The sequence below is a fragment of the Odocoileus virginianus genome, chromosome 19, assembly GCF_023699985.2.
Source record: "Odocoileus virginianus isolate 20LAN1187 ecotype Illinois chromosome 19, Ovbor_1.2, whole genome shotgun sequence".
NCBI classification, from domain to species: domain Eukaryota; kingdom Metazoa; phylum Chordata; class Mammalia; order Artiodactyla; family Cervidae; genus Odocoileus; species Odocoileus virginianus.
In genome coordinates, this window is record NC_069692.1 from 50,477,962 (window position 1) to 50,490,215 (window position 12,254).

The window sequence follows — 12,254 nt, forward strand, 5'->3', positions numbered from 1 at the left end:
CCTGTCCATAAGAAGCAAAGCTCAAAAACTATCATAATATCCTGAGTTTATTTCACCAAATCCCTTGCTTTTCAAGTAATATTCTTAATCATGATAAATATCCTCACCTTTATGTTATTTTATACTTTTTGAGATTCTTTAACCTAACTTTAATCATAGAACATTCTTAAGATATGAAGGGTAATGAATACTGGCTCTATTTTACAAATGAGAGTGGGGGTTAGAAAAGAGGAAGAAGTTGCCTAAGTAAATATTTACAATTAAGGACTGGGATGAAACCTTCATCCATGTCTTGTGAATTCCAGACCACTGAACCATATAATTACATTCATTCAGACATAGTTCTTACATATAAATGAAAACTTGTAAATAATTCCTTATTTCAGTCTCCCATCTGTCACTCACATATTATCTATCCCTGCCTATCTCTGATATTATTTGTCCTCTACTTCATAAATATATATCAGAAAGAGAATTGTCAAAACTGAAACAAGTAGGGCCAAACTTGAATCACTTGTTCAATCACGACTGCAATCTTGATTCCCTACTGATAATACATGACATCCTATTCTTATCTGATACTTTGCTTAGTCAATGTCCAACTTTCTCCCATTCCTTTTGAGCAAAGGTAAATCACTTACATCATTGCCATACAAGGAGAGAAGGAAGGAAGGAAAAGTTAGGTCTGGTATTTCATAGTTTGAGCCGTTGGTCACTGATTTGTGTACTATGTCTAAAAAGAGACTGGTGTTGGTTGGGGGTGGTGGGCCAGAAATAAACAGAGCAATATGTGCTTCTTAAAAGCTGGGAGGCTGTTCTCACATGACCCTACACTAAAACATTACTGCCCATGATCAGAACTTGCATGATCAAATCTTGCAGAAGTGGTGAGCAGAGACCCAATTTTTTGTTTTGAATGTTTCCCCTGCTTTCTTCTGCTCCATGGTCCATGTCAGCCTAACCAAGGAGAACCAAATGAGGGTCTTGCCCATTTTCTTCATCACTGACACATTTCCTATCATAGTTTTTTTCTTTAAGAGGATATGTTAGGAATCTAAGGTAGGATGGCTATAAAAATTGTAGGTTGAAATCACTTAATATTCAAATTACAACCTTTTATTGAGACTAGAGCATTTATTTGTGTTTTTCAGAATTGCATTCTATTTTTCAGATGCATAGGCTTTCCCTGTGGCTCAGCTGGTAAAGAATTCGCCTGTAATGCAGGAGACCTTGGTTCAATCCCTGGGTTGGGAAGATCCCCTGGAGAAGGGAAAGGCTACCACTCCAGTATTCTGGCCTGGAGAATTCCATGGACTGTATAGTCCATGGGGTGGCAAAGAGTCAGATACGACTGAGTGGCTTTCAGTTTCATTTTTGACATGCATGTTTCTAAATCCTCAGAAGACATTGCAAATTTCTAGAGATCAGGGATTCTACATTATTCTCAGTAGTGTCTTACATCTAATTGACAGTTAATAGTGCTTTATATTCAGTGAAGATCCCTGAAATTAGCCTTAAGATAATTAGTTTTAATTCTTCTTATAGCTAAGATATCCAACTAATGGTGTTAGAGTGATTTCAGTGATAGTATAATACAGGTAAAACACTACTAGCTTGAAAACACACATGGTTACTAGGTGAGTGATATTTAGCGTATGTGCTTGTGGAGGAGCCAGTGGGGCAAAACTACCATCTGTGGAATTATGACTGAACACCTCTAAGTCATAACTGTATCAGCTTAGAAAAATGAATTTTCTTATCTGAATTCTAACAACTTAGCATCTCTATGTACTCATATCTAAGCTTTTTATGTCTAGATGAATTTATGGAAAATGGACTGTGAAAAACCTGGCTGACAACATTTTATTGATCAGTGCCATTTTATCTTTGTACTTATGGGGATCAACTGAGGTAAAGAATTAATTAAAAACCAATATATCAAAAGAGATTCCATAGTTAGCTATTATTCTTTACTTCCCAGTGTTGTCTATTTTTTCACATTCCATAGAAAAATGAGTGAACTCTGACTACCTATAAATATCACAGCTCAGTTAAAAAAATTATTCCAAAATTTGCATAAATTAAATCTTTGGGAAAAAGGCAGAGCATAAATATACATGCATATGTCTGGTGTGCCTATCTGTATGTTTATACAGAGACAGATAATAATAATAGATTTTCTGGGAATGATTTGAAAATGAGGAATCATGATTTTTGACACCTTAGTATTCATAATGCCTGAACACTGAATTGTGTATAGTTATATTCACAATTAATAGAATTCATAAAATTCTAAAAGTAAAAAAGTATATTACTCAATATAACTGCTACATATTTACATGTATACTCCCAAGTGTAGTAACCTTAATCTTTGTCTGAATTAAAAGGGAACAATTAAGCTTGTTAGATGACTGTTTCTTATCTGCATTTTGAGTGTTTTTCATAGTCTTCAGATGTTTTTGATTCTTAAAATTTCCAGAAGAACTTTAAAACACTGAATTGTAAGATAAGATATTAACTTGGGGAATTTAGAGGGCAAATGGGACTCAATGTGAGTTAAGTAGTAGGTCTGAAGTTCACTACTGGGATCCCAGTTGTTGATTGCATGGAGAATATGTGACTGCATGGGCCAGTGAGACACTCTCCCAAATAGAAGATGCTGCTTACTAATGCTGGTCTGCGCGTTTTTGTTAGACTTTGCCATTTGCCATGCATATCTGTCTCTTCCTCTAAGAAGTGTCTTTGCTTTCCTGGGAGATTCTATCATTGTTTGTGTTCATTTTCTGCCATAAATTGCAAACCTCTTCAAGCTAGAGATCAGTCTTTTTCATTTTGTAGGTAATCTGTTTTATGTGTGAATATTTCAGCATCCTAAATAACAGCATTAGAAAGACTTTCCTCTGGAGCAATGGGGGAAGTTATCAAAAGGTAAAACAGAATTGAAACATTTTAAAGGAAAGGAAAAAAATTAAATACACTTGAAGAACAGATTTTACAGTCCTCATAATCACATCAAGATTATACATCACTTATGATCTAACCATTTTGCATATCTAGCAGTGAATGCAGAAACTCTGATTTTCTAGCAAATGTCTATCATCCTTATATGGAAGGACCATCTCTACACCAGACTCTCTAGTTACAATGTGGAAGCAATAGTCCATTCAAGTCTTTTGGATGTCTTACAATTTTTCCAGGAGAGAAATCCATGTATAGGGTAAAAGTCTTATAGTGGGAATCATTAGTATGCATATTTATAGAAATCCAATAAAGGTGAGCATCCCCTGGTACACAGTATTAATTATTAATACTTCATAGTTAATGAGATATTAATATACACAACTGCATACAATAGAATCAAGGAAGGTAGCTGATTTTATTGAAGCAAGAATCAACAAGGAAAAGGCTCATTTTCCAATGTGGCTAAATGAAGGTTGTACTCTTAAAAACCTCTTAGGTATACTGGGGACCATAGACCAAGATCAGAAACACAAAGTTCACCAAATGCAGGATAGGCTCACCTGGGCAGAGGGCGATATTACAAGGCTTATGATGCGTCTCTGGCCCTTCGCACGGCCTCCCCCCATACTGGGGTGGGGTGCACGAGCGTGTTCTGGTTCTCTGGCCCCGACCACAGGTGAATGAGCACAGACTCCACGGAGACCACTCTTCCCAGACTCCATGGACTGCAATAAAGCAAAGAAGCTTCAACAACAGGAATCGAGATGCCAAGTCAAAGATTACTTTTTTTATACATAAGTAAGAAGAAGAAAAAAAAAACTCATAAAATAGACAAGTATGAAGATATTTTAAAAACTCAATTGAATTACTCTTATTTGCCACAAAATGAAAGTTAACTCAAAAGTCATTAAAATAATATAAACTTGCATATACCTTTGTATTTGAACAATTACTTATGCCATAAAGTTTATTTATTTATTTTTTTAAATGGAAATGTAGCCCTCTCCCTCATGGTAAAACAGTCATGAGTTACTTCACATCTATGTAAAACTAACTAAATCTCTTAGAGTAACATTTTGGAGTTAAAGCTGAATTTAAATAGAGAGGGTGAGCTTAATTTTTTCAACATTTAGAAAGTTTCAGGATTAATAACTTTGATTAATCAATTTTATGGTGTCAGAGAATTGAAGGTACATATTTTAAGCAGATTTTTAACCTCACATTTTAGAAAATGTATTTTTTGCCATTTAAAATCTGTGGGTGTTTAAAGTCACTGTTTTTTGAATAAGAGGTAAATTTCAAAAACTCTATTTGCCTGAGTCCCCTCTTTCCCTAGGTTTAAAATGAGGGGCAAATATGACAACCTAATAGCCAGGAAACCAGAAGACACCTTTCCTCCTCCAATAACTAAATGACACTGGTAATTATCCTACAAAGTAAAACTTCTTGAAAAAACAAATAATTTAATTAAGATATGCTTCATATAACTATCAATACATCAGTACTTCAAATATGCCATTATGATGAATTCAAACTTGATTGGAAATACTAACATAATTTGTGTTCCCCCATAATAACCTTTTCACATATATATTGATATCTTTTGCCAAAAGTCCATTAGGGTTCAAAGTGTAGGTCCCTTCCTTGAACTGTCAAATCACCGATTCCACCCGAGTTTTTAACATTTGGGGTAGTATGCAGTAGCACTCCATGGGTAATACATGTATTATATCCACTCCATGGATAACACAAATCAAAACAAACCAGGCAAAATGTGTGCTTCAGGTCAAAAGTTCCTGTCTTGATGTTGAAACTCTATTTTACTCTTGAAAGTCCATGAGCAAATGCTTGATATAACACCTACAGGCATGAGTGGGGGGTGGGGTAGAAATTTATAATTAAATATGACAAAAAAAAAAAGATGCTCATTTTCTCCTCAACATTGGGCAAGTAGAAGTGACACAAGAGTTAAAGTAAATATAGTACATCTAGAATCTTCTGCACGTATATGCTGACCAAGTTGTTATTTTAAGAACACAGATACAATACCCTTAATTATGAGGCAGTCTGTTCTATTTATACTATTTATTTGTCCCTACTTGTGAAAATGTGTTCAAATATTGGAAAAAATAGCCAAATTTAGGTAATATCCAATGAAATATTCTTTAAGATACTGTGAAACAAGCTGGCAAATATGTTTCAAAAGTACTGTATAGAAAAAGAGAGAGTTAAAGAAATTAAGATGCTTGCATTTTTCCCATTTAAGTTTAGGAACACCAAAAATAATTTGTATCCATTGGTATAAGAATAAATAGTAAGTCTATATTTAAAGTTTAAGGGAAAAATATATAAATACCTATATTTACATATAGGAATATATGAAAGTAACATATACAAACATTTTGTTATGTAAAATGTATACCTCATGCAATTTTTGCATTTATGTTTAGTTACCAAGCATCTCCATTTAAAAAACAGCTTTTCTCCCTTATTTTCTGTATAAGATGTTAATAGGCTATATAGTATTTTTATTTTTGGTTCTGTTCATTTTCTCTTCTATCAAATCACATTGTTCCAAAAGCAGTGAACAATCTCAGAAGAAAAAGGTGCTAAACTGGCAGGTTTTTCTCTAAAATCTTACAGAAATGTTAATTAATCTTGATATCAGACTTTGTTAAATTATGAAGCTAGAATCCTCTGAAAAGTAATGTTACTTCCTATTTTTTAAGTCTTTATTGTTTCATGGTAAAATTTCATGACTCTTCCGCATCATTTTTAAAAAGCAAAAATACTTGTTTTTTACTTGAAAAGAACATAAAATTATCAATAATTTTTATTTATGATACTATTGAGTTAGTAGGAAATTAGGGCACAAGTTTTTTGTAAATTTTATAAATCCTCTTCATAATATTTAGGATAAAGGTTAAATATTTTCATTTTAATGGGAATTCATTATATAAACTTTTATTTTCAGTAAAGTATGAAAAGTGATCTAGTTCATTTGAAAATGATCTAGTTCATTTGAAAAATACACCTAGATACAAATCAAATTAATCTGTTTTTATAGTTTCTTCTTTAGACACCAGCTGTAATATTTCTATTTCATCTCTATTCTATCTAGAGATGAAATGAAGAATATACAATATGCAAATTATATTACTACAGATTTTGAAATAAGTATACAAATTATGTTGTAATTATAGATTGGGATGTATAGGATAATTCTGCTAAGTGAAAGTTTTCTTTTTTTTCTTAAGAAAAAAAAATGGATATGAAAACTATGACTTAAAAAAAAAATTCAAAACCATTCCTTAGCCTAAATAAACATTTATTCTAAAATACTGGGGTACATATAGAATAGATTAGTAGTTCTCAGGCAGGGGCAACATTGCCTCCCCAGGGAACATCCGGGAACATCAGAGACATATCTGGCTGTCACAGCCTCAGAGGAAGAAGGAAGTCTCCTGGCGTCTGAAGGGTAGAGGTCGGGGATGCTGACAGACATCCCCACACCTTCAGGCCAGCTCCCCACAATAAAGATTTATCCACATCAAAACGTTGATAGTACCAAGGTTTCAGAAACCCTGGAAGAGATCATAAAACTGTAAGTCAGAAAAAAGAAGAAAGAAAGTTGGTCGGTCATGTTTGACTCTTTGCTACCTTGTGGCCTGTAACCTATCAGGCTCCTCCATTCATGTGATTTTCCAGGCAAAAAACTGAAGTGGGTTGCCAGACAATCTCATGTAGCTCTCTACTTTTCTCAATTTACTTGCTGTTTATCTCTAGCATTTTCTTCTCTGAGCAATAAAAGTTTCTAAGAAACTATGATGTCAAGGCAAAAATTTTGTAAAAGGCTGGATATTTTAGGATTCATGTTAGAAATAACACATTATTATGCCATTTAATTTTAAAAAAACTCTTTAAATGTGAATAATATGGGTGAATGGTAACTAACGTATAACACTATTGATTAACCTTTAATAGCACAAATAAATATAAGCTCTAGTTCTATCATTCCATACATTTTGTGAAAAGTGACATTTAACATTCAATTTTTCCTTGTGTCATTTTCATTAACTAAATGGCAAATACACTTCTTTATACACAGTGTGACAAGTAGGTTATTTATTTCTGAGATAACTTTCTTCTTGGGAATAAGCTATTATTTCAGTAAAATATTTATACCTTTCAAAGTACTATCTCAGATTTTAAATTCATCTTTTTTTTTTTTTTACCGTTTTCATTGTATGCTGTATAAAAACATACATATTTACCAGCATGGCAAATAAGCTAACAAAATGTTGAACACAAAATATTTCATAACAAGCACAATCACCATCTGAAATGTATCACAATTCCTGTAGTGGGATAACTATTCCACATTTAAAAAATAATAAAGCTGCTAAATTATTCTTCATGTTTGGAAAATTAAAAAGAAATCAACAAAACTCTTCTCAAGATCTTTGATTCAATATCAGAACTATAACAGTGGTTAGATGATTAAAAGATACAGATTTCTTATCATCCTTATTCTTTAGAAAGACAAACCTCTATGTGGTTTGTGGAGGTGAAGAGGAACCAATAATTAGTATGTACTTCCTCAGTAGGCATCACAGTAGGAGGTTTAAGAAAATGAGGGAAAACTTGACCATCATAGAATATTATTGCTTTCTGGACCCGAGACGCAGAGTGAAAGGGAGGGCATGCTGGTCCCACGACAGATGGTCTCCGTGCCCAGGGAGGGGTGAATCAGCATCTTCTGGCAGGAAGATGGAGGTTTTCATTTGCCAACAAGGTGAGTGTTTGTGGCTAGTGTCTGGAAAGTAAGCTCTGAATGGAGAACTGTGGGGAACTCCTTAGCGCCACTCACACTTGCATTTAGGGATCTGTTTGCCATTAGATTTTATTCCTGTACATTGAAAGGATCTTGACTTTTCAAAAGGATGCTGACAAGGTAAGTGTATATGTCAAGTACAACCTAATTCTCTGTTGACAGTTCTCTCCTTGTCCAGTTCAGAGCTCCTGCTCAGAGGCCCTTAACGTAAACACTGTGAAGTAGGGGCCAGATTTAAGTACTAGTCCAGACAGTGCACTGTGCATTTAACCCACACTCAACAGAAAATCCCCTAGCATTTCCTCATGAGGTCCTTTTACCTACAAACTTTACAAATGTTATAATTCCTAAAATGCCCATCTCCTTACTATTTGCTTTCCTGCTCTTGTCTAATGTGTTAGAGTTCACTTTGCTCTGTGACCCCTGTTTTTGTCTTTTTTTGGTCTTCCCCATCCACAACTTCCTTAAGCATTTTTTCCTTTCTTTTTATTTTTCATTTGATGTTCCTTCTCATCTAGTCTGATTCTCTCTGACGCTCATTGACTTTTCTTGTTTTTAGTGGCATTATTGCTTTTTTCCTGCTAATTCTACCTTCCATTCCTCATAGATTTCTGCCCTGTTTATTTTTTTTAAATTGAAGTAGAGTTGATTTAGTGTTTCAGGTGTGCGGCAAAGTGATTCAAATATATGTGTGTATGTATATATCTATTCCTTGTCCTGTTATTCTGCTCTGTTTATTTACTTTTTACTTTTTGTTTTTGGCTGCATCATGGAGCACGTGGGATTTTAGTTCAGTGACCAGGGATCAAATCCACTGCCCCCTACAGTGGAAGTACGGAGTCTTAACCACTGGATCGCCAGGGAAGTCCCACTGTTTACCTTTTAATTCTACTGCTATATGCCTCCCAAGCCCCTGACAAAGGGATCTCCCAGCTCACTGAAGCGTTCCTTCTCCAGGACTGCTCACCACTTTCTTCCCTTTTTATTTTTACCAGTGTTGTCTTTCCTTTTATTGTGATAAAATTATACCAAATGGAAAATTTATCTTCAGATCCTTTCTAAGTATACAATTCAGCAGTATTAAGTATATTCATATTGTTGAGAAACAATTCTCCAGAAAATTTTCATTCTGCAAATCAAAACTCTGTCCCCATTAAATAACTACTCCTCCAATTTGTTTTTGAATGGGTTGCCCTTGCCCCTTCTGGGAAATTGGGACTGTCCCTGTCCTGGGCCGTCCACTCTGTACTTTTGCTTTTAGCAACTGCAGAATCATGCTTCTCTGGAAGTGGAACTCCTCAGAAGGCTTAAGCACACTTCACCAGATGAAAGGTGGCACAGTGCCAGGCCCTTTCCTTGAGCCTGTCTCACTCCAGAGGGTCTAGAAGGGCTGTGAATGCAAGTCCATCGTCAACTGCAGGGGACAATGAGTTTGCACCACCCAACCGTCGGATGGCTGAGCATAAATATAAACCTGGAGATTCACAGGATTATGTGCTTTGGACTTCTTCAGAGAATCTTGCTGGTACTCATTTTACATGAAAGTCAGAGGTCTGAGAAAAAGAAATGCTTATAATATGCATATATGCACTGCCTGACAAAAAATGAAGCAACATGGAAAAAGCAGATCCTATGTGGCTAAGTTATGCTATGCTCTATTTAACAAGGAAGACCATCTTTTTCCATTAGTGACTTTAAGTTTACAAAGCAGAGGATAGCTTTGATGAGGGCAGTCACTTAAATGAAATAAACTGAGAGAAAGTTCTTTGGTCAGGGGCACCTTTTTTCCTGATGGGGTTAAATAAGTGGTAGGAAAACAGCTGACTGCCTTAAAGGTTGTATCAACCACTGCCTAAACAGTGACTATTGATCACATTCCAGGATGCTGGCAAATTTCACTGCTCATCCAACATTCATTTGGACTTTTTCACCTTTTTAAAATAAGACTTTGAACCTTAAATACCATGCGAAACAGAAATATCAAGCTTATAGTTTCAAGTGGGTAGGTAGTCACTTATGTAATTGCTTGACTGCTCTGAAAGCAGAAAGAAGCACATACATAATAAAATTTCACAGCTGAAAACAAATTACACTTATTCACTCTTATTAAAATGTCTATACCCAGTGCATATGAAAACAACACATTGTTCCAAATGCGTAGCATGACACAATTCAATAACATCCACAGTTGTAGTTGCTGCTAACACTACCTGGACAGAGGGCAGTGTTATTGCAAACCCTTGATTCTCTTAATGGGCCGCTGCAGTGTGTCCCGTAAGGTGATACACAAGTTCTGGTTCGCACCTGCGACCCCTGACCACAAGTAACTGAGCATGTGCTCCACTGGGACCACTCTTCCACGCCAGATTCACCTGTGAGCAAGACAACAGATAAACATGAAATACTGCCTTGAATATTCATCTAGTAAGCATCATACCAAAGTGACATTATGACATGCAATAATAATTTCAATGTAAAAACATGAGAGTACGTCAAAGCCATACAAAAACATTTCAGAGAAAAAGAAATGTAAATAGAGATACTATTACACTGATGCAAGGTTCACATTAGCTATAACCTTGTTAGCAAAGCTCTGCTTCGTAAACCAACTGGGCCATGGATGCTATGAACAGATCAGTCAGTGTTTTTCAACAAGGAACGAATGATTGTTGGAGTGATTCTTTTCAAACTAGTCTAAGGCTCTGCACTTGCTTGGAAGAGAAAGCAAAATGCATGGCTAAACTTACTCTGGCTTTGGTGAGCAGGAATATATTGATGCATCCTTCCCCAATTCTTTGTTGCATAATCTCCTTTCTAATGTTGAATTAGGTAGAGCCCTGGGAGTTTGGGCATATTCTAGTTTTTATTGTGTTGAACACTGACATTTATAATTTATTCCTAGTTCAATTCCTAGTTTTTCATCCAATAACAGTTATTCATTTGTGATTATTTGTTTTAAAACATTCTGCTCACAATCTTCCTCATAATGATCTATAGTAGAAAAATGAATTTTAATTGAAATAAAGGAAAATTCCTCTATGATTTCTATTAATTTAACCTGGAACTAATTTTTACTAAAACCTAGGGTTTTAAAAAGTCATTGAATGTCTGAATCCATTAATTTCCTTGGAGTAGGCATCACTCTGAAACTATGTCTCCCTTCTATTGTTATCTAAAGTCACGTCCCAAGGAGACATAAAATCAAGAATTTCTAAGACAATCTCAATGAGTTCCTATTGATAATTACCTTCTGGTCATGGTGTTCAGGATAGATTTTTGAAAATTGATTGGAAAAGTTGTAGTTGCTATTCTCCAAACACAAAGTCAGGCCTACCTACTGGAAGATAGTAGTTAAATTTAGACTTTGTTGAAAAGTACTCTTCCATCATTTGGCAAAGTGTTTCTGAAAGCTTTGTATCACTGATTATATAAACCAAGGAGCAATTTATATTTTATAGGTTTTGTTTAGAATTTGCCTTGGGAATAGAATTCAAAGGATAGAATATGATAATCCATTTGTCCACCTTCTGTGGAAAGGTTAGTAAATGACTTAGAAATGGCTTGCAGAGTGACTCAAGGCAGCTGATTCACAGGCTGGGACTCTAGGACAGAAGGAGATTGGATCAGAATGTAACTCAATGTTCTGATTTCTTCACTGAGAAGTTATTTTTTCCAAGAAAAAGAGAATCAGCTGAAATAAAACACGTATTTGATAAAGTAGTTCAAGTTACATTCTGTTGTAAGCTTGTTATCTCAAGGCCCAGGACAATTAGGTCACAGACAAGCAGGGGTCTACCAAACACACGTTGAGTAGAACTGTTCAGAAACATTTGCTCTTATATTGGTCTGTGTTATGCGCCCGGAGGTATAAATAATAGAATGGGTTTATAGATAGATTATATCATAAGGGTACAGTGGTAATTGGGATGACATTTTATGTTAAGTAGGACATCTTTTCAGTGTTGTGATCAATGTTTGTCTTGGTCATACTCTAATCATCACCCTTGATTATTCCAGTATTTTTTGCCTCTACCAATTTATATAATATAGTCCATAAAATGTTATTGAATGACATTTGAATATTTCAAGCTATGACTAATAGTTTATGCATTTACATTAAAGAATACTCTGTCAAGGTTGAAAATCATTATTTTAGAAACCAAATAATATAACAATGGTTAAAAATATCTACACATGTATATATACATGCATATATATGTATTTAGTAATGAAAATTTAAACTTAAATTTGGGGAAAATATAATGCAATTTTTTTCTTGTGATAGTTGAACCTGTGTTTATGATAAGACTAAGTGAAGCAGAAATATCATGGTTGAATATTATTAATTAAAAGCCAGAAAACTTTGAACATTGTAAACTCTATAAGTAAATGGTAAAAGTTATGAATACAATTAGTTCTATTTTTCCACAAAAGCATCGCATTGTTATGATGGCAGGGA

The 12,254-nt window shown here is 34.7% G+C and overlaps 1 protein-coding gene across 3 annotated transcripts in view; it reads right to left on the reverse strand.

The window, feature by feature from the left end:
- The window catches only part of ADGRB3 (adhesion G protein-coupled receptor B3), an 856,417-nt gene that overhangs the window by 517,033 nt on the left and 327,130 nt on the right, over positions 1–12,254 (reverse strand). For all 3 annotated transcript variants that reach the window (XM_070450225.1, XM_070450226.1, XM_020897092.2), the window contains 2 exons: positions 10,006–10,167; positions 3,522–3,686 (listed from right to left, as the gene is read on the reverse strand). In XM_070450225.1, coding sequence (XP_070306326.1) covers positions 3,522–3,686; positions 10,006–10,167 — 327 coding nt within the window. The remainder of the gene's footprint in view (positions 1–3,521; positions 3,687–10,005; positions 10,168–12,254) is intronic.